The sequence below is a fragment of the Sphaeramia orbicularis genome, chromosome 7 (genome assembly GCF_902148855.1).
Source record: "Sphaeramia orbicularis chromosome 7, fSphaOr1.1, whole genome shotgun sequence".
In the NCBI taxonomy this organism is placed as follows: Eukaryota; Metazoa; Chordata; class Actinopteri; order Kurtiformes; family Apogonidae; genus Sphaeramia; species Sphaeramia orbicularis.
In genome coordinates this window covers 45,124,585-45,148,444 of record NC_043963.1, presented here as the reverse complement: position 1 = coordinate 45,148,444, position 23,860 = coordinate 45,124,585, and the positions used below count along the sequence as shown (strand labels likewise).

Below are 23,860 nucleotides of genomic sequence, written 5' to 3'. Positions count from 1 at the left end.
ATTTGCCATATTCTCTAGTTGACCTCAGTAGTTTTTGCCAACAGTAAGATAAAATACAGCTGAGATATAGGCCAAAGTTCAAAAATGGATATTTTGCCAGAACTTTCGTCAAAATCAATGTATCGAGTTCAAACCAAAGCCAAATTCTGCATTTTTCCATTCTGTATCCGATGGTGAGCATCATGACGTCATAAGGGTCACACCCTTATTAGCGCCTCGGGGTAAATATCAGGGGGTCAGTAAACTCAGCTTTCGGAAACTTCAAATGGCTGTAATCAGAGGTGGCGTTAACTGAAAATATTCCATCACTGACAGATTTTTTTTTTAAATGACGGAATATTCTGAAGGAACATTAAACATTTGAACATTAAATACTCCTAAATATATCTCATTATCATTAAAAAATAAAAATTTGAAATGACGGATAATAATATGTTGTGACAGAATTTTTACGACCCTGTCCGTCAAAATGACGAACAATAAAAATGTCTAGTGCAACCTCTGGCTGTAATATCGCGAATATTCATCTGGCCATACCAAAATTTATAATGCAACATTTTTGTGCAAGTCAAATGCCAAATTTTGCAACTCTTGGTGGCCTGACTTCTGGCTGCTATGGTAATGTATGCAAAATTTGTTTATCGTTAATAACTTACGTTCTATTTATCATAGCGATTTCAAACTAACGCCAAATTATTGGAAATTCAATTCTCTATCCATTAGCTACCTCATTTGTCACATGCGTATAAATAGATTTTGCGTTACTGGCATCTCAAATGACCAGGGCTCAAGCACCTAATTTGCATATTCACAAAACGGCTTCTATCTTGAAGATGGATATCGACCAACTTTGTATTATCGACTTACAGAAGTTGGATATGGTCTTTCATTTGGTAGTAATTTTGTTTACCTTCGATGACTCTGAAAGGTCAAATTCAAGGTCATGATTTTCAAAACACCCAATTTTTGACTGGAACTCCATCAGTTTTGTAGATGGAGAAAAACGACTAGTACAGGTTATAAAGCGTGAAAACATCGGCCAAAGTTCTCTTTCCAAGGCCTCTGGCAAGCGCACTGCACTATGGCAGTTTCATTTGGATGTTCACTCTTCATCCTTGAGTCAAACCTGCTAAAGGCATCAGACCAATACTTCATAGGTAACATGTTCCTTTATGCCACGTTTCCACTGCATGGTACCGGCTCGACTCGACTCGGCTCGGCCTTTTTGCATTTCCATTATGAAAAAGGACCTGGAATCCAGTACCCGGTACTAGTTTTTTTGGTATCACCTCCACCGAGGTTCCAAGCGATACTAAACCGTGACATATAACACTGCAGACCACTGACTGGTCAGACAGTTTTCTCTGTGACCCGCTGTTTTACAAAAAACAGATGCGGAAGTGGACAGTAAATATAGTGATACATTAATCCACATGATAACAGCCCAAAACTACACCATGGTCGGTCGAGTCTTTGGTGGCAGACGTCATTCAGACAAGACAACATGCAACGAGCGAGTTTTCAGCTACTCTCTGAGCAGACGACACGGAAATTATAAGCCACATCACTATGACGTCCAGGTACTGAAAAGTCAGTAGTATCCTGTAATAGAAACGGTCTCCAGGAATACCGAGTTGAGCCGAGTTGAGCTGGTTCCTCGTAGTGGAAACACGGCATTAGGCTCAACGTGAGGACAGACTTTTAATCGCACCTCTATTTTCAGTGGAAGTAAACTCATTTGCTCCACAGACTGAGCTAAAACTACTTTCTTCAGTATAAAACTACACGCTTGAATTCAGATACATGCATTTTCTAAATTTTGGAATCAGAACCTCATTTTAGAAGTCCCCCAAACAAAACAGAAAAAAGAAAAGAAAAAAAACATGATTTGGTTTGACTGGCATTTGGCATTTTTTACTTGTGTTTGGAGAATTTTCTCCTCTGACATTAGGAAACACTGAACACCATCTTTAAATACTTTACAGACCCTTGGATTTCCTCAGGATCCTTGTAGCTACACTTCTCCATATTTGAGTTTTCAAGCAAAGACCACCCCATCAGTTAAAAGCATTAACTCTAATCTGAAGCCGATATTAATCTGAATAATTTAACACATCTCCCAGAATACTGTGAACCAACAGCGCACACACTCCAACCCTATAAAACTAGGGTTGGCTTTAAATTCCAGTGAAGCCTTCTGTGTCTTCTCCCACTATAAATAATGGAGGTTACAACACTTTTCACAATTATTAAAAGATTCACAGATCAAATACTATCCAACCAGGAACACAGAACTGTTTCTCCCTTATACCTTCCACCGTACGTCTCCCAAAAACATGTGAAGCACCTTAGATTGTCTGTTAATGTCAGTGTTAAATGGACGAAGTCAAAGCTTTAATCTCTTCCTGTGTTAAGAAAAGTTCCCACTTAAGTCACGAGAAGTGATCGAAGGAGAGAATAAAGGATATGACAACAAATAATGAACTGGATGAGGCTTAATTCTACTTTGAAAATCTTAGAAAAATAAAGGTAATTAGTTGGCGAGATGTCACCCTGTTTTCAGACAAGCACACCCTCTTAACTTTAATTGAATACTTACATGTTATTTAATGCAGGGCTGGAAACAAACCCACTGCAGTCCCGGAACAGATGTCACGGGGTTTGGGGGGGGGGGGGGGGGGGGTTCAGGATCTCATGCATATTTTGGTGCACATTTAGAGAGTCAGGAGCAGCGTCTGTGTTTTTGGTTTTAAAGATAAACTTCTAATCAGGTAGGATCAGGCACAGAGAGGCCCGATGAGGGTCGGTCGGTCCTGGTTCTTAAACTGCGACTGCACCGGCCTGCGTTTGACCATCCACACACACAGGTTTCAGTACCATATAGGCGCGTGCATGCATGCGCACAAACACACTCAACCCCTTTATTTTCTGAAGAGGCTCCCTGATTTCAACACCACCGATCCCTCTTCCTCCTCCTCTTCCTCACTCCTGGCCGAAGCCTTCCGTCTCCTCGATGGCAAACATAAGCTTCTCCTTCAGCTGCTCGTAACTCTTGTAGGGAGGCAGGTCCAGTCTGTTGAAACTGGAAGAGCAGAGCAGAAAGATGGTGTCAACAGGACAATGGAATTTTCTCACTCTTTTTTTTTTTTTTGGCTTTTAGTGTTAAATGTTAACAAGTGATACCAGGCACAACAAACCCCGCCCCTCGCATGTATTGCAGCTTATGCCGCGTTTCCACTGCGTAGTACGGGCTCGACTCGTCTCAACTCAGCTTGGCCTTTTTGCGTTTCCATTACGAAAAAGGACCTGGAATCTGGTACCCAGTACTAGTATTTTGGTATCACCTCCGCCAAGGTTCCAAGCAATACTAAACTGTGACGTATAACACTGCAGACTGCTGATTGGTCAGATAGTTTTCTCTGTGACCTACTGTTTTACAAAAAATAGGACCAATGGCCCTGTAGCTTACCGGCTAAATTAAAAACTTTGGGAAATGTATCCAGATGCCATTTACTATCACCCAGTTCTGTGTATTTATTCTGTTACAGAAATAGCCCATGTTTTAATCATATTCCAATCAGATCTGTAAAAAATTCCAATTCCAACTTGATATCATTGATACTTACTGATTTATTGGATCAATCCACTTCCTATCTGTTATAATGGGAACATTTTTCAAAGTCGCACCAAATCCAGAATCAGATCCGGATCGAAATAATTTCAAAACCTTGTGTTGACATCATCATACAGAAGCTGTATACCAAGTTTGAAGTCAATCGGAACTGGAGTTTGGGAAAAGAAGATGACTGAAATGTTTTCCCCATAACAGCCCATGTTAAATTTTCCGTAAGTTCCCAGATCCAGAAGAAGATCCTGATCAGCATGTAGACATTATGTTTTGGTCATCTCCCCATCAGGGCTGGACTGTAGAAATTTACACTGGATATCATTTATATTTACTGAGTTATTGCATCGATCCACTTCCTATCTCTTATAATGGGGACATTTTTGAAAGTCGCACCAAATCCAGAATCAGATCCGGATCCAAATAATTTCTCTAACTTTTGTTGACATCATTATAAAGAAGCTGTATACCAAGTTTGAAGTCAATCAGAATTGTAGTTTCGGAGAAGACAATTGAAATTTTTGTAACGGACGACAGACGACGACGATGACGGATGCTGCATGATGACAATAACTTACAGCCTGTCAGCCGGTAAGCTAAAAACAGATGCGGAAGTGGACAGTAAATATAGCGGTACATTAATCCGCATGATAACAACTCAAAACTACACCATGGTCGGTCGAGGAGGTTCAGTCTTTGGTGGCCGACGTAAAAATTCAGATGAGACAACACGCAACGAGCGAGTTTTCAGCAACTCTCTGAGCAGACGACACGGAAATAACGTGCCGCATTGTTATGATGTCCAGGTACTGTAAAGTCAGTAGTATCCTGTAATGGAAACGGTCTCCAGGAATATCGAGCCGAGTCGAGTTGAGCTGGTTCCACATAGTGGAAACGCGGCATTATTTTGTCATGGATCCAGCTGATGTCATCATGTCTATGCATGTGCTGATGTCAGCATATCAGTTGCCTCTATATATGTGCACAGTTTGAAGTAAATTGAAACAAAAGTGATGTTTTAAGAGGCGTTTGAAATTCTGCCCATTATAAGTAAATGGGAGGAAAAAATATTTCAAAAATTCATAAAAAAATTTAATTTTGACCTACTTTTCCCAAAATGCAACCACATCTATTCTGGGTCACTGGCAATCTATAAACCCAATTTGTTATGAATTCAACCAGTAGTTTTGTTGCTACAGATATGTGAAATTTTGCCCATTATAAGTAAATGGGAAAAAAAAAGATTAAAAAAATTCATAAAAAATTTGAACTTTGACCTACTTTTCCCAAAATGTAATCAAATCTATTCTATTACTTCACTGGCAAACTATAAACCAAATTTGGTATGAATTCAACCAATAGTTTTGCTGCTAGAGTGTTAACAAACCAACCCAGTCAAAAACAATACCCCTTGCCTCCCCTTTGGGGGGCGGGGTAAAAATGTGACACAGTGTTTCTCCAAGCCCATGATGTCCTGTCCACAAGCTAAAGACATTAAATGTACCGTCGGAGAAAATACACCAAAAAGCATTTAAATATAGTTTCTTCAATAGTCAAAACAGTTGCACATTCCTTTAAACTTTGTCAAAGACCTCAAGATCAGACTTTATGAGGTAACTTCTATACAGGGTTCCTACAGGTTTCTACCAATTAAATTTAAGACTTTTTAAGACCTTTTTAAGACTACTTAGAACAGAATTTAAAGCCTATTTCACAGTATTTTTCAAGGCCATACTGGCAAAAATTCATGACTCCTAGAATTTAGGAAAATGTATTTATTTACTCCAACCCCTTGATTCCCACTCTTCAGTCATTTCTCATCGGCGGCTGCAAAGTTATCAGTTATTGGTTCCTAATTTCAATATAAATTGTCGGGTTGGAACGGGTGGAACTGAGTCGACTAACGTTACTTTCTTTGCCACTTGGACATTTAACAGACACATTTAAACACAGTACACTAAACAAGGTTATGGCAATATAATTTAAGAGCTACCATATCAAATTTAATACCTTTTAAAGTATTAAATGCAGATTTGGAAATTCAAGACTTTTAAGAGTTTTAAGACTCTGCAGGAACCCTGTCTCTAATAGTACCATTCCTCCCAGTTTTATGTTGTAGCTAGTTTTGTTGTTGCTACCAGAAAAATCTTCCAATAATGGTTTATGGACAAGAAATCCTGAGATGAACTCTTTATCTGGGAAGTCATTTTGTGTCTTCTTTATTATGCACTGATTCTGAATCCCTTGTGTACTGTAACAGGGAAAACCTAGTGTGACTCTTCTAAGAACATAATTGGTATTTTTCATTGACTGATATCTATCTCATTTCTATTTTTCTCTTCTTTCGTTTGTATAAATGCATCTCCAATACATCCATTTGATATTACTGAAATGTAATGGCCATAAGAGTCCATCCGGTTACTGTTTTTCTCTGTATGTACCCTTTTGAAAATTACCAATAACAAATAAATAAATAAAAAACCTTGACAAAGAATTGCTTCATTAAATTATCGTTGCAGCCCTCATTGCACCACCAGTACCAAAGTTCAGTTACTTCTTGGATAATTCATAACTTAGGAGAGGATTTTCCACACTATTAACATGTAGCATTTGTCATCATCAATATAAAACATTTACAAAAAATTAATGCAACTCTGCATGAAAATAACTGTCGTGTGAATTTGTGGTTCCTCAATATGTTACAATAGTCTTTGTTCAGCATAATTTCACTTCTCCCTTCTTTCACTTATTTTAGTCTCAACATTTGTCTAGTTTCGAATCCTGTGGCCTGTCCTTAAGGACACCCCCAAACACTTAAAACTTGAATATCAATCCTAAACAAAGAACAATAAATGAAATCAGATGAGCACTCTATCCTAAGATTATAATTTGGTCATGGAGCTGTATCAGTTCCTAGTTGTTATGGCCAAAAATGTTTTTTGCTAGAACCTTGACGTTTGGCCACCAACATATAATCATATATTAAAAAAAAAAAAAAGAATTAAAAAATTTATATTACATATATATGGACATGAGACTAGTGCATCTAGTCTTTGCTTGTGTTTTCAGGTGAGTTAAGTTTTGTCTAATCACAGGTGTTTTCAAAAGGGTGGGATGGCATAAAACTTCAACTGTACAAAACTCCACTTTGCACTTTGTATATATTACAATATAAATCCACTGTAAAGAATATATACATAAACATATATTTTAATAGACCAGTTCTCTGTACATATCTACCCAGTTATTCATATTTATCTTTAGTTTGGTCCAGTTTCGTAAAGTTAACACATTTAGTTCTGTTTTTTGTGTCCCCTATAACACTGTGCATACATTCATGCATTTTCTTGTTGCATCTGAATAAAAGGGAATGAGAAATAAATATGTATGATCATTTCAACCCTGCAAAAACAACAAAGCTAAACATGTCTTTCTACTTTTGCACAGTACTGTACACTTATATTCAATCTTGATTTGGACTGAGGGGAAGAAGCTGCAGAAGGAACGTCTGGATTTTTTTCCCCCCCGATTTCAGTTCCTGCAGTTTTAGTTTCTAATGTAGCTCAGATAAACCTCATGTTCCTCATCATCAAGTATGGACTGAACAGTCAAACTTAACGGAGAACCTGTAAATATCTTTTGCATCAGACCCATAGAATTTACTCTGGGTAGAACCTCTTCTCCAGCTGATTAAGAATACATAAAGGGAGTCATTTATCACTCACCATGTGTGACTTCTGGGAAGCCAGTTTTCTTTCCCCACCTTTTCAATACAGAACTTCTGGGGCCCGTTGCTTCCTATAAAAGTGAAGAACTACTCAGTAAGAGCTTGATCTTGTTTACATTAACCCTTTCATGCATGAATTATGAGAACCTTACTCAAGATTTTTTTCCTGAGTGTTTTTATTCCTCTTTAGGCATGGAAAAAAACAATGTGATTGATTTTTTTGTTTTTTATTTTTTATGAACCTATTTTTCATGGAGTTGCAAAAATTTCCACTCAGCTGAACACCATGCGTTTAATTTTTGAAGCTCAGAAACATGCATTTACTGACATACTGTGTGAAAACTATGAAATAAAAACATTAACCTCCTGAGACCCAGCAATACATTTTTGTCCTCTGTAGGGGACAAAAGTTTGACAGTTTTACTTGCTGTCCCTTGCAAAAAGCATTCCATTAAAAAAAATAAACAAATAAAAATAATTTTAAAAAATGTATCTGAAAAAACAAACAAACAAAAAAACTGTTGCATTATGCGGTTTCCAATCAAGACAACTGTTTACTGGAAAAAAGTTAAAATTTTAATTTTCCTGGGTCTCAGGAGGTTAATGCTGCTAATCTGTTTTCTCACATTTTAACATACTATAATACTAGTTATTACTCACTCAGATAATATGCAAAAAAAAAAAAAAATTGTTAAAAAAAAAGTTAATTTCAGTGTAACAACAATTAGTAATTGATTTAGATAAAAGAACAGGAAAGTTACAGGAATGTCAGTGTATGGGATGATGCATAAGCGTCCACTGTGTTGGTTGATATGGAACTAAAACAACAAAACCCATGAATATGGAAGAGAAAATCTATAGAATAACTGTCTACTGTAGTGACCACTATGCATGAAAGGGTTAAATGTGTGTGAGTCCTTTTTGGTGGTGTTCTTACCCATGAGGTCAGCGAAGCCTCCTACAGGCAGTCGACATGTGCCGGTGACAAACTGCAGCAGCCTCATCCTCTTCTCATTGTCCATCTCCTTTATGAACTAAACAACAAAGAGTTGGGCCGTTAAACACTAAGAGGTTCCCAGACCATCAAGGTGAACATACACACACTGTGGAGCTACTCAAGCTTGAAATTCTCCTTCTTATGCTAAATAAACCTCATGCTTGGACTTACTTGAACCAAGACATTTCAGTTGTTCAGTGAGGGTGGAGTAGGACATGTTAATTATCTTTAAAACGTATGAACTTTTACAGACAAACTAGATCAAACTTCAATTATTTTTTAATACCGAGCATTCTGATTATGTCTGGAGCAGAGCTGCAGCTATCCATAATTTTTCCAATTGATTAATCTATTGATTATTTTTCATTATTACAGAACCAGCTGAAACAAAAACCACAAAAAGTATACAAGTAAAAGAATATATAAACTAGTGAAAAAGCAAGCATATCTTACCAATAGCCCCAATACCCTGCCTACCCAGGGATTAATTTAGTCTTACATTTGAATCTTTTCAAATCTTTGCAAAAATTTGTAAAAATGCAAAAACTGGAAGAAAGGCACGTGTAATGAACGTGTGTTAAATTTGAAATGTCTAGGGTGAATAGTGTCTGTGAAATTGGTCAGACAAAAATCTCAAACAGAAGGATGGACAGAATTCCTGGTACATTTGGGTGAAGATATAAAAAATATTTATATAGAAATAACAACAACAACAATGACGCTTACACTGTCGGGGCTTGACTGCAAGAGTATCCCCGAAACCCCCCCCAACCATTTGGAAAAAACACACCAGGTCAAAATATGAAATCATGTAAACTCAAGGTAGTGACATGAAGAAAGATCATTGTTAGACAATCGATATGAACTCAGTTTGAGGTACATTGACCTGATAGTGGCAGAATAATGGTCAGAGAACCAACAAAACTCCACCTAGTGAATGAAAATGACCCCATATGAACTCTAGATGGTAGACAGAAAATGGACATTTGTGAGACAATCAACATGAATCAAATGTTATATCCATCAGCATATTATTGCTTGATTTATGTCCAAAAAAGTGATTTTCAACTCAAGCGTCTCCATTTGGATGACTTTTAATAGTCATAGAGAAGCTGAAATCGATAGGGTTCTCCACTAGGGGTCCCCTATGTTGGTTATCAAGGGAGAGGAAATCCAACCAAATCTGTCCTAATTATCGCCTTCACACAAAGGATATAACAACAGTATAAAAGTATAAATAAAAATATCTATAGCAATAAATAATAAAAAACAAGTCAAATGACATCTACAAAGAATATGTGCACTGCAGTTTTCAACACATTTGGATCCAACTTACAAACAACTTAAGATGAACCTACCATACTAACAAACAACATACAAAAAAAATTAAAGAGAAATATTTTTAATGTTCATGTTAAAGCTTAAAAGTTTAAAGGCGTAAGTGATGGTTCCAATGTAGAAAGGTGAACATATGGAGATTTTTTTGTCTTTTTGTCCTTGTCTCTTCTGAGCTATGCTCCATGTTGTTTGTGTTGATCCTGGCGCCCTGAGCGTCCGTGTGAAACAGTGGACGGCCTGATCACAATCAAGGTGTACAAGTAAATTTGCAATCAGTTATTAATCAGTATTGCAAAGATACCCCCAAAACCATTCCCAAAATGTTTCTTTGGTCCTCTTATTACTAGATCTTGCAATCCTCTGAATTTGAAGAAAACTGGATAAAAACTGATAAAATGGCGACCCAATGAGCGTGAAAACGTGCACAATTTTATTGTTATAAGAGAGCAAAATTATTGTACATAATGTTTTGTAACACAACAAATAATTACTACTCAATTCCTGTGTCTTTTTTATTACAAAATACACACATCACATTGCTTTTCATTTATTGCTCATTTTTGTTGAACAGCTGTTTGATTATCAATTCTTATTTTCAGTATTAAGACAATCAACCATTTTGTTCTGAAAACCCTTCTTTTACAGCCCTTTAATTGTAATAACAGAATGGGAACCTGTTATTTCAGTATTATTATGACTAAATATGCACAACTAGACAGATTTTGGTCTGCTCCCTGGCTGCAGAAAATTTGGTAACAATGTGTCAAACGGATGTTTACATTGAACCGCATGTTTTCAATGGCGTGTTGTTCACCAAAATTCATGTAGTGTCCATACACCAATATACTTCCATCAATAATATGGCGTATATGGCTTATAGATATATTGTTATAACTTGTTCACAAATGTTTATTTCCTCCTGTACCAGGAAGACTTAGTTACAGATCTAACACAGATGCGACCATGAGGTAAGCCAGATTTCCATTTCAATCTGGTAGAGTCCGTACACCAAGTAGTGTCCGTACACCATATCAGATATGTGGGTCTAATTTTATTGTTTGTCAATATATGGAATTTTTCAGCACGTATGCTTTGGACACGACATCTATGCAATAAACAATGCATGATTATCCTGAGTGCTGAAACATTTGTATATCTTTGTAGGCATTAAATATGGAGGCAATTAGGCTGGAGTGTCCATATACCCAATAAGTTCTGATTTGACAGGGGTACAAGCCTGCGAAATTTTTACTAGACACCATAATACAAAAATATATTGGACTTTAAAAGAGAAATATCAGACAAATAAAATGGCCTGTCTGATTTTTTGATACAGCATTATTATTTTTTGTCTATATGTGCACCCTTTCTGGTACCCTTGATTGTGATCAGGCCGTGGAACCAAAGTTTAGCAGCAGTGAAGTTTAGGAAACGTAGCTTCAATTCAGAAAAATTGGATTCAAATATTCTTTTAAACTGACCTCAGTCAGTTAATTGACTAATCATTTCAGCTCTACTCTGGAGGAGATCTTAAATACTGGGGCAGATTTTTAATTGAGAAAAACTGAGTTTGTGCCATAATAGAAAATCCATGAGGTCCATGAGGAACTTTCCTATTTGCTTCCAGTAAATGTATTTGTACACCACAATAAGAGGACTGACCTGCCAGAACCAGACGATCTGTTTGCTGCTGCGAGCATAATGTCGGTAAATAGTGTTTCGTTGCCAGTCTCCGAGGTCAATCTCCTGCATACCACACAGCATCACCTGTACCAGCACACACACGATCATCATTGTACTTATCTGTGCTGTTACTATCCAGTCGGCTCATCTTTCTTAAATATATTTATATTCAACACATGCATACTTCGAGTTCTTTGGCATCGAAGTACTGCAAGTACTGCTGAGGCAGGACTTCATTGAACCCTTCAAAGAAAGCCTGAGTCTGCTCCTCTACACCTCGGGACAACCTCCACTCTGCCACCAACCTGACAGTGGAGACAAAACACCAGACATTATATACACAGCTCATTTGTATTCTAGTTTTTGGTACTTCTCAAATATATACTGAATCCCACCGGATGTACTCCTCCTTGTTCTCCTCAGTGACCTGGATGTCTCCTCCTCCAGGTTTCAGCTCATGAGTGGTGATCTCACCCAGGATCTCCTTGTCAACAGAAAAGAACATCTCCAGCCCACACTCCTCGATGTCATTATCCCTAAAGAGCAATGCAATGTTTTTAAGTGAGAGCAAGACATTTTATGAAACACAGAGTTAATGTAAAGCAGACACTGGACCTGTAAACAGCAGTGTCTGCCACCGTTCAGCTCTAAGTACACCTCTATTTAGTCTCATTCTACTTGATGTGCATTTGAGTCCACTTGTGTGTTTGTGAAGCCCCCCCACCTCCCTTAAAGGTGGAGCATGTAGCAATTATGTTCTAAGTAATTATAAAATGGCCTTGACTAGGGATGGGAATCGTTACAAATGTAACGATTCTGATTCCATTATCGATATTGCTTATCAATCCGATTCCTTATCGATTCTCATTGGGTGAGGGAATAAAAAAGTACAAACAGGTGTGTTAGCATTAACTGTGTCTTATATTTCCATCTCTGCACAGAAGATATAACATATACAGTATGTACAAACAATAATAACAAATGACGCTGGGCCGGTTGGGGGGGGGGGGGGGGGTACAGTGAAAGTGAAACTAAAGACTCTTTACTAATTCCTCTATTGCCACATTTCTACTATGTGGAACCGGTTCGACTTGGGTCGGTTTGTCTCCCATTGTTGTGAACCTCATTTCCTTTCCCTTCTTACCTTCAGAAACTTGTATTTGAGGAGTTACGACGTTTGTTGCCCACAGCAGAACCGGCCCGGTGTTCACTCTGCCGCTACATTCACAAGCACCGCTAAGTAGAGTATCAAATACGTGACATTCCTGTAAATGATTCACATGCTGTGGACAAATGTTCGAGGATATTGGAGGGATTCCACCCTTTTGAAGACATGGAAGCTTTGACAGTGTTCCAGTGGACCTGGTGTTGTCTGTCTAGACCGTTTCTGCCTAAACGCCATGTTGGCTACGTTCTGATCAAAACAATGCAGCGTACGTGTGACGTCATCACGCATGCACAACAAAGGCGGAATCGACAAGCAGAATCGTTAAGCAAGCAAGCAAACGATTCCAAGGAATCAAGCTACTGGGAACCAGTTCTCAAAAAGAACCGGATCTTGATTCCCATCCCTAGCCTTGACTGTCACCAGACATTAAGGAATCCTGTTCATTTCAAATACTGATATCACTGACAGTAGTAGTTCAGCCAGAATATGTGCATTTGAAAAGCTCAGTGTCAGCCCCAAAATGATGTTTATGTTGACATTGTGTGTTTTGGTCTGAGGCTCCACCCATCACCTGTCTGCCAATCACAGAGTCAGTAGCCTTTGTTCGGGGGGGGTTCGGTAGTTTGGTGTCTGTGGTTCGGGTGGTGGTGGTGGGGGGGTAGTGATCTGTGCCACTTGTAGTAAAAGTTAAACTTAGGCTCATTTCCCTTTTCCCTATCTCCTGAATCTTCTCAAACTTTCATTTAAGTGGGCAGGACGTTTGTGCTGTTCTACTATATATTATACTTATGTAAAATAAGTCTGGTCATGATTTTTTTGTATGAAATTTATGGTGTGGTGGCAAGGATCAGTGGAAATGCTAGTAGTAGACGCTCATGTTGGATCTGGCAACCCCTAGACTGGGGTGAGGCGGAGAGGATACCATGCTCTACAGTATTTTGAATGTGACTGCAGTACCAGTTTTGGCCACATTCCTACATACGCCACCTTTAATGTCTGAATAACCATCCACTACCTCCCAGCAATTCTGGAATAGTATTTGTCCATCTCTTGTAACAAATAATACTCAATCGTATCTAAGTATGTGGGTGCCATGAAATGTTCAGTACTTTGCCGAACCCCCACTGTCAAACTGTTTCTTTAAAATTTCTACATTAGTACTCACTTGATCCACATGAGAGAGTTGTAGAACTCAGGATCTATTGATTCCAGGTCTTTGAGGGCCAGCGGCTTGTTCAGGATTCTCTTATAAAACGGTAACGAGAAACCTGTGTCGATGAACTTCCCGTGGAAAAGAGCCTGAGAGACACAAACACACGCTGCTAAATCCATATTTGATTCTCAGTGCATCCATCATCAGTGTGACCCATGACACAAACACTAACCATGGCTATGAAGCGGCCAATGAACTTGAAATACTTAAGGTGGTCGGGGTTGATGTAGGATGCGGGGTTGATCTGGAGACAGTAGTTATCTTTACCAGCGTATTCGAACAGGCAGTACATGGGATTCAGAACCTCATGGGACAACAGGAAGAACCACTCTCTAAAGGAGACACGGGGAGACATAACCATGACACCAGACACCAGATAGTTAATTATTTCTCTTCAGCTCCTTTTTTCTGGGAACTTGCCTGGCTACACCTCCGTAGTCAAGGCCTTCTTCTCCAGGGAAGATGATCCATAGTCTCCTTCGCAGATCCTGAGCATTAAAGCTCATTATCTATCAAAACAGAGAGTATGTTGACAGACTGGGAGAGTAATGACACAACAGTAAATAGTACATCTCCAACAGGTTTTGAATCTACAGCAGGGGTCACCAACCCTGGTCCTCCAGAGCTTCTGTCCTGCATGTTTTAGATGTTTCCCTCTTCCAGCTCACCTGATGGTCATTATCAGGCTTCTACGGGGCTGGATGATAGGCTTATTATTTGAATCAGGTGTGTTGGAAGACGGATACATCTAAAACATGCAGGATAGTGGCTCTGGAGGACCAGGGTTGGTGACCCCTGGTCTACAGTATAGTAGGGATGTAACGATTACCGGTATAATGAAAAACCATGGTAAAATTCCCAACAGTTAGTATTACTGTTTCAAATTCTAACTGACATTAAAACTGGGTTTAATTACAGCACTATGAAAAACTCACGGTGATACTGACTGCTCATTTCCTGGAGAAGCAGCACCACTCCAGGCACATGCACAGTTTGTAATGTTCGGCCTCTGAAAACATGGTAGAAGGCCCCTGCACATATAGCACTAGGGAGATTTTTCGCCCACTAAAAGGTTTAATGTGGATAATGTTTCTGCCACATTACATTGTTAAAAATGATAGTGTTGCTTTTATATGCTCATTTGATTTCTAGAAGAGGTCCACGAAACAGTGAAAGTGTTCTTTCTGTACCAGTCCTTAAATCTGTAAGACTAGATCTAGTCTGGAGCGCTGAATGGAAAGAAAATTATCCTGGTTCTTAGCTACAATTTGCACAAAGTGCAGTTACCTCTTATGGCCATAAGGTGTCATCTTTAATGCACATTTGTATGTTTGATGTTTACTTGTTAATATTTTAATGTTTCTGCTAACAGAAAGTACATTGTGTGTGTTATTTTATTTGTTGTTTTTTTGTTTTTTTTTCCAAATAAAACTTGGTTTAATTATTTCAGTGTGTGTATAAGTACTTTTAGAACATTTTGAGCATATTTCAACAATACCCCAATGATAATGATAACCATGAGAATTTTGGTCACAATAACGGTGATATGAAGTTTCCATAGCATTACATCCCTACAGTATAGAAACACTACAATCAAATAACTTTGCCTATTTGGCCTCAATACGAGCAGTCTCAAAGTTCCAAGGTTGTTTTTATATTAAAAAAAACATGCTTTTTCAGTATTGTTTCAAACAATAACATATAGTTAGGGATATGAAACTATTAGTCATGAGGTTACATAGATGGAAGTGTGTGAAGGAGTGTTATTAATAATACTTTCTTTAATCATTATCACAAGGAGTAATTTTGAGATGCCTGGATAAACAAGCCCAGCAGTGAGTTCAGACCTAGACTACTTGTTTGTCTGGTGTTCACTCTTTAAGAGAAGCCTAAGTCTACCTGGAACTGTTTCTGTTTGTTTAAGATGAAAAAAACCCAACCCATATTGTCCTTATTTATTGGGTGTGGGACGTTGGGAAAATAGTTTTTGTGTCTTCATGACACAGCACAATCAAATGGAAAGTTAACAATTCTCTGAAATGTGCATTTTGTAATATGGGGAAAATAACTACATTATACATAACTTGTCCTTGGAAATATTTTTTTAGAAAAATCAGACAGTACTCAGAGAGATTTTACTTAAAATGATATACTATGGGACAATTTGTCTTTTGATTTTTTGCAAATTTATGTATAGTATTTGTGTATATTGGTTCAGTTTTTGTATATATGCATGCCTACAACTCTGCATTCATGATTAAACATTTACATAATACAAATGTACATCAAAGTTGTGTTCAGATTCATGTGCATGTACTTGATTGTACGTGTGAATGGGTAAATATAGAGAAGTACCATGGGCCTAGAAACACATATTTATCTGTACTCTATTGTCTGTTATGCATACTTATCCAGACCTGGAAATGTATTACTTTACTTAGTAATTAAAGGCATAAAATTTCCAAACAAGCATATATGTCCATAGTGCATATGGGCAGTATGGACAAACATAGGTGTGCATCCTGAAGACCTATTTAAACCATTAAAAGCCCAAAGGAACCCACAGGAGGAACATGTACTGATTTGAATCTCCAGGAGAAAGCCCACGGGCATGGACACATCGGCTTAGAGGAGGAAAGGTCATTATGTGAACAGCGGACAAAAGGTAAATGGGCTCAAAGAGGAGGATCACTTTACCTGCTGGAAGGAGTCCTCGAACAGGGTTTTTCTGTTCACAGTGATCTTGATGTGTTGAGACATTGACAGTTGCTGGGGAAGAGGGAAAATGTCAGTGGCATTAGTTGTCACACGTCTTTCACTTGTTACAAATCAGGATTCATTTAAGATCTTAAGGCAGTGAAACGTCTGACATCCAGTACATTTGGAAAATGAAGTTCACACAGCAAACCTTAGGACTCAATTTGGATTAATTGCTCAGATATGTTTTTTATTCAATGTGGCCAATGTAAACCCAAAACTATTATTACTATTATTTAAGTGTTTCAATGAGAAGGAAGACAGTAAAATTTTTAACAATGGCTTTTTATGATGCTTTAGATGTAAAGGGGTCATCACCTAATTTTAGAATAACATTTTAACTCGTGAACCTGTGTTAATTTTGTTAACGAAAAATTTTTGTTATAGTCTTTATCAATGACATATATTTTTTCTGATGAAAATGAGACAATTTATGAACAAAAAGTAATTCATGAGAGCAAAAAGACTGACTAAATGCAGTGACACCTTCGTCAACGAATTAAAAACGAGACAAATAGGTGGGCCAGAGACAAGATCCAGACATCCACTCGATAGGAGGAAGAGGCGGGATGACTTGAGAACAAGACCCAACTGGAAGGCAGGTTGAAGAGAGCTCAAGTTTATGAGCGATGCGGAAGGTGCTTACATTTGTTTTGATCTAACCACTGTCGAGACAGTAAAGCTGCACATGGGAACCGAAAAATGTTGTCGTTTCGGAGAAAGAGAAGACCAAATATATGGGAACATTTTACTCTTGATATTAAAACCAACAAGACGGATTGTGAACTATGTAGTGCCGTTAGTACCAGTATTATTCAGTGGTAATTACTGCTGTTGTCAAGGCTTAGAAATGTGTTTTCAATTCTATTCTGTTTTTCTCAATATCAGGTTCAAGTCCCTGGTGGCATTATATGGGACATCTTTTGAAAAGTTGTTGACAGTTTTAGCCATTGAAGCAGTTTCAGGTGAGCACTATTTATAGTTAAATTGGAATATTTTAAACCAAGGGCACTGCTGCTTTTCCAATCTTCAATTTCATGGAGAATGCCATGTGTAGTTTGTTATGATTAATGCACATCTTAGCCAGGGACAGTAGGATTCTACTTTTCATTGTTTTTCTATTGTGATTCAGATGCCCTTTAATGAAACCTGTGGCAAATAAAGATATGTTTGTTTGAAAGAACATCAGTGAAATGTATGTGTACTGTACATTCAAACCTTAATGCCATTCTATAATACCTAGAAGTTTCATTTAATCCAAGTCAAAATTATGACCTCAGATACCCTTTATATCATTACATAAGAATTTAATCAACTAAATCTACAATCGATTTAGTAGAGTAAATTTTAATATTTAGTTGACAAACAAAAATAGTTTAGATGACTAAATTATGACTAAAACTACATATTTTTGTCTAAAGACTATGACTAAAACTAAATTAAAAATTGTTGTCAAAATTAACACCGCCGTGAACACACTTATTCCCAGTCTGATAAGAATGCATTTATCTTCATGCTACAGACCCACTTGGCATTGCACTGTTAATAGTTTTTTTTATATTAAGGCATTCGTGATTGCAGCACTGAAGACATAATGATATCACTAAACTTGCAAAACACATTCAGAGATTTCAAGGGATTAACATTGGCATCATCAATTTCACATTTTACATTATAGAACCATTAGCCTGGGTTTAGAGTCGATTTTTGAAACAGGACCAGAAACAGAACACAGCCTAAAATTAATTTTACTGCAAATTTAATCTTTACTTTGACTATTTGGAAATAATTTCTGGCTCAAGTCACCCCCTCTGGCAATGTTTCCCTGATCCACATGAATCTCACTGGGTGATCTAATTGATCTTAAAATGATTAATTTTTGTCGAATGGGGATGAGTTTGCATCCCGAAAATGTAATATTTCATGTTAAATCCAAAACATTTGATGTTTTTACTTATGTCCAAACTTCCCATTTACTTATAATGGCCGAAATTGTTCTGTGCTCTCTAGTATGTCTATGCTGACATCAGCACACGTATAGACATGACGACAACAGCTGGATCGATGCAAACATAAGCTACAATACGTGTGAGGGGCGGGGTTTGTTGTGCCCGGCACCACTTGTTTATTGTAATCACAGGAACGTTTGCTACAGTATAAGCAGACGGTGACCTGATAAAGCTCCTACCTGGCACCAGAATCTGAAGTACTGCACTTTGGCTTTAAAGTCTCGAACGTAGGTGATCTGAGGTCCATTTTCACTGAAAGAAGGGGGGAAAAAAGAAGCATAAGTCTTGTAAACAAGTACAAGTCGTCTAAAAGGGTGTAAATAATAAGAACAGGTTTTGCCACCACAGGAATCAGACAGACAATTACTCTCACAGGTTAATATCATGAGTCAACTGCCAGTGTTAATATATGTGTGAGAATGACAGAATGAACGCTGGAGAGACTAATTGGTCCATTAGTCATATGTGGATCCGGACGTCACACGTTCTAAAAATAGATGACTTTAAAGGCTGTGACTCATCGCTACCTGCCGGACCAGAGGATGTTGTGCTTGTGTGTTAACACGGACACTTATAAGTTAACCTACTTATTGCATGACTGATGCACATAATTTCACATTTGTAGGGTTATTGCACATTATAGAAAGTGATTTTCTTTTTTTGTCCTCAAAAATCCCTTCCTACAATATGCAGTAACCCTACAAATGTGAAATTATGTGCAATAATCTTCTGTTCTGAAATAACAATGCAATATTTATTCAATATTTATCAAAAAATAAATGTAACATTTTTATATATAGACTTGGGTTCATAGGTACACATACTGACACATACACATAAATACTGTTTTCATGGGTAATACACACTGTTAATATCATTCAGATATACATACTGTCACAAACTGTTAATATTGTAAATTTGAATCTATTCATATTTTGTCTATTGTTTTATTCTACTTCACTCTATTCTTATGTTACTTTATAAAATTATAAAATTTATATTAAATTTTCTTATCTTATTTTTAGTTTTTGTAATTACATATTCTCTCTATTCTGATTTTCTGCAGTACTGTATTTTGTTAATATTGTTGAACTGACTGGAGTAGCACAATGACAATAAAGGCTATTCTATTCTATTCTATTCTGTTTTATTTTATTTTATTTGGACATACAGGGATGATTTTCCAGTTCGAGGGTCGATGTAGGTGGTGGTTCTCCTGTTGTGGTCAACAAAGTACGGAATCCCGTCCACGGTGAACCTCATCTCCCAGCCCTCTGGGAGTGGCTTCTCATTCAGTAACCTGACACAGGAAATGAAAGACGAAAAAAAAACAACACCATCATTCGCCGATGGATTATTTTAGGAGCAGCTTAGAAAAAAAATCATATCATAAATAAGTAAAATGCAATTGACATTTTCATCTATCTAGAAGGAGGAATATTTCAATGAACTCAAACTAACCCCTGTGTCCGTGGATCCTCCCACTGCGTTGACCGCGTAGGATGATGCACAAAATAAACTCTGCCATTGCTGTCAGTTCTCTTCTCTGAAAAGAGGAGAATCATTGAGTCACATAGTCACACTTACACAACGCTGGACTGTATTACCGACAGGGCTATAAAGAAAAGGCAACTCAACAAAGTCATTAGTTTGGAGATATTTTAGTCTCAAAACACAAAAATTATTTGAGATGTGTATAAAACCAACATTCTGCATCATATAATATGACTAGTTCACTTATACAGCTGCAAAAGTATAATGCAAAAGACAGCAGGAATGGTAAAATTCATGACATAAAAGTAATATGCATCTACTCAGATAAAGGAAATAGTATTAATGGGTCTTTAAAACATTAGTATTAGTGAACAGGTGGATTCAAGTTATTAAAGTATGAGAAAGTTGCAGATTAAATATATGTCTCTGAGTGTGTTGTATTTGAATGAAAAGGCTTTTAAGAGCGTACCCCATCCGAGTGGCAGAGGCCCGAGTGGATCAAACTCCTTATTCTGAGCAGCTGTCACCTGGTCTTGTGCCTAAATGACAGACAAGTAATCAGATTACACAATGGGGTTACCAATACGAGCACTAATAAGGCCTCTACACACCAGGCAAGGGCATCACAAATACACAACACTGACATGAAAAATAGCCGACCACAATTATTTAGAATGAAAACTATTCACACTGGGGGCAACCCAAGTTTTCAGCAGCTGTGACACATATTTGATAAAAAGTTGTAGTATATTCTTGCCGTACTGCTCAACAGAAACAGGAATGAACTCAATAGTATGCGGAGCGTCATCTGAATCTTCTGGGTTTATGTCCAGTGGACCAGTAAAAACACACACTTTGTAAACTGAATGTGATTCATATGATTTTCCTGTTACATAAACTCCTCACTGTCCAAACGGTGTAGCTGATGATGCAGCACCGTACATCTTACTTCAATTATATTTATTATTTGTGTATTTCATACCAAACACTGTGGCAAGAAAACAGCAGGTCCAGGTAAATTGTTGTTGGCGACACAGGACAACTAATGATTGGCTTTTGGAAGAATTATATTATATTATATTATATTATATTATATTATATTATATTATATTATATCAAGGTTTTGAAAAATCATCATGATGGATGAAGAAGTCATAGAGGGGAAAAGCACAGAACATTATAAAGGACAATCCACATCCTGGTCACACATTAGCCCCTTCTACACAGCACTTCTGTTATGGGAATATTTCACCTTTATTCCAGAACGACGTCTGTGTAAACAAAATGGTGGATCATTTGGTCCCACCTCTGTCACAGCTCTATAATGCCTCTGGAGGTAGTAACAGGGCTGTGATAAAAAGGTGGAATCATGATTCTGGAACACTATGTAAAAAGAACACCTCTCGTTCCACAACCAAGGTGTGATGTTTTGATGACGTATTGTGTGTGTGACCCCAGCACCTGGGGGATTTAAAAATCAGCACGGGCCGTGTACAGTAAACAAACATATCAACACAAACAGAAAGATGTCGAACCTGGGAGACGCTGAGATCCCTGAGCTGTTGTCACTTCGGGCGGAGGACTCTATCAATGCAAACATTTGTGGAACGGTGAAAGATTCTGGAGAGGCTAGCAACACCGTTATGCTCGGGGTATTTCTGACGCTGTTATACATCACACTAGACCAGTGTTTTTCAACCTTGGGGCTGGAATTCAAATGGGGTCGCCTGAAATTTCTAATAATTGATAAAAAAACTTACTTACAAAAAATATACGGTGAGTTGACAGAGACAATCACAATCCATAAAAGACATGACAAACTGTGAAGCAGAAACTGAAGCACTGTGGTTCTGTTTATCTGTCAAATGTTCATTGTGGTCAGTTTCAGATGCTGCAGCTCTTTCATAATTCATAGTTTGAGTTCTTGTTTGTTCAGTATTAATTATCAGCCTTGTAAATCCAAGATGGACTGACTGTACATATCCTGACCAAGGAAAATTAAATTCTCACTTTGTGCAGTAATCTACACCTGGCTTTTCTGCCTCCGTACATAATAATATACATTATATAGACTAAATGTCCTCTAAAATTAACGTTTATTTGCAACATAGTACAGCAAACTATTACATTATCAGAAAAAATGTCTCTGTTTTGAATGTCTGGGGTCGCCAAAAATTTGTGATGTAAAAATGGGGTCACGACTCAAAAAAGGTTGGGAACCACTGCACTATACGTTGCGCTGCGTCACCACTCCTATGACTCTGGTACGCAGGTCCGCTGTGTAAAAGTCCAGCCTGTCTCACCTCTGTTACTCTTTTGGCTTGGATGTGGAAATCAGTCAATGGTGGAAAAAAATGGGATCACAATCTCACCTTTTTTTCAGGATCTCTGTGTAAAAGTGGCTGGTGTTGGCATCAGGAAAACAGTATAGAACAATACGGACAAAAACAAACATTTAAAACCAGTTTTTACCCAATAGCTGTCACCACTCAATGCAGGAAAAAACATCTGATGTGGAATATGTTTTATAGGATTAAGGAAACGATAGAATGTATGCTTCTGTATGAGTGAATGGTTTCTGCTTGTTTTGTACCCATTTAATTGAGCTGTTTCCCTATTTATTTTATCTGCTTTTATTTGTGTTGGTGTTTTTACAGTCAATTACATATCAATGCATCAATTATCTACATAATTGATGCACAGATTGGATGGAACTTTTAATTTCATTGTACTTGTTACTATGATAATTTAGATATCCTCAAAAAGCCCGTGTGTAAAGGTCTTTATAGATAAGACAAAATAAAGAGGAAGTCTCACCCCGATTATGAACCTTTGGTTGAACTGTTGCATGGCACCCTGCAGCTGACTGCGCTGGTGCTGCCACTGTTCATAGTTGCGCATTGTCTCCATCGTGGGACGCTGCCATGTAGTGGTTCGCGACATGTGGTCAACAAAGTAGACTCGGCCCATTGGGTCGACTCGACGCTCCCAGCTATGGTCAGAGGATACACAGGGAAACAAGAGGAAAAGGACACTTTAACATATTTGGGGACAAATGAATTCACCAGAAATACCCATCAGCCCACTGCACTGTCACCACGTTCACATGCACACTAATATTTCACCATTATTCTGATTATAAGAGGTGTACTGTGAACGTATATTCTGGTTGGATTGTCTAAAATCTTTTTTCTGAGTGGAGTATTTTCTAATTAAGCTGTGTATGATTTAACAGTTTTATTCCAGTTTTACAAGAATTCTTTAAATATTCACATATTCACCGTTTACAGTCAGCTGGGGTAGAGAAAAAAAAAAATCAATTTCTGGTCAGAATGAAAAACAAATACTATGAAAGATTACGATATCAACACGGGTTTAATTATGCAAAACATTGTGAGGCTTACGTCTTATGGGGCACCCCAGTTAAAAAAAGATTAGCAGGTTTAACAGTCCATATAGAGCTAGACATGAACCCCTAATGTGTCTGTCTGATCTAAAAAGAGATTAGGAGATTCTAAAACTTCAAGACAACATTATCTGAGAAAAGAAGATCAAAAGGAAGGTTTTTTTTTTTTTTTTTTACCCCGGGGGAAGTGGTTCAGGGCGTTCCCACGTTGTTCTCTTCTCCACATGATCAACAAAATACACCCTGCCATTCAGGTCCACCCTTTGCTCCCAACTAGATAAGACAGTGATAATAAAAGAGGTGACATGAAGTAATGGTTCAGGACTCCAGCCTGGTCATTTAGACATTTATGTGAGCTATTAAGACATGAGTCATCCTTCTACAGATGCAGCAAAGAGACAAAGTAACAGCCATGATGATGATGATGATGCCTTATCAACTCT

The 23,860-nt window shown here is 37.7% G+C and overlaps 1 protein-coding gene across 2 annotated transcripts in view; it reads right to left on the bottom strand.

Annotated features, from left to right (window-relative positions):
• Positions 1–1,892: 1,892 nt before the first annotated feature.
• LOC115422640 (E3 ubiquitin-protein ligase Itchy-like) overlaps positions 1,893–23,860 on the bottom strand; it is a 39,048-nt gene continuing 17,080 nt past the window's right edge. For both annotated transcript variants that reach the window (XM_030139073.1, XM_030139074.1), the window contains 16 exons: positions 23,595–23,690; positions 22,829–23,003; positions 20,481–20,550; positions 19,979–20,063; positions 19,689–19,817; positions 18,697–18,769; positions 16,449–16,520; positions 14,172–14,260; positions 13,924–14,083; positions 13,704–13,837; positions 11,766–11,906; positions 11,555–11,675; positions 11,350–11,454; positions 8,290–8,386; positions 7,351–7,423; positions 1,893–3,082 (listed from right to left, as the gene is read on the bottom strand). In XM_030139073.1, coding sequence (XP_029994933.1) covers positions 2,983–3,082; positions 7,351–7,423; positions 8,290–8,386; positions 11,350–11,454; positions 11,555–11,675; positions 11,766–11,906; positions 13,704–13,837; positions 13,924–14,083; positions 14,172–14,260; positions 16,449–16,520; positions 18,697–18,769; positions 19,689–19,817; positions 19,979–20,063; positions 20,481–20,550; positions 22,829–23,003; positions 23,595–23,690 — 1,720 coding nt within the window. In that variant the 3' untranslated portion in view covers positions 1,893–2,982. The remainder of the gene's footprint in view (positions 3,083–7,350; positions 7,424–8,289; positions 8,387–11,349; positions 11,455–11,554; positions 11,676–11,765; positions 11,907–13,703; positions 13,838–13,923; positions 14,084–14,171; positions 14,261–16,448; positions 16,521–18,696; positions 18,770–19,688; positions 19,818–19,978; positions 20,064–20,480; positions 20,551–22,828; positions 23,004–23,594; positions 23,691–23,860) is intronic.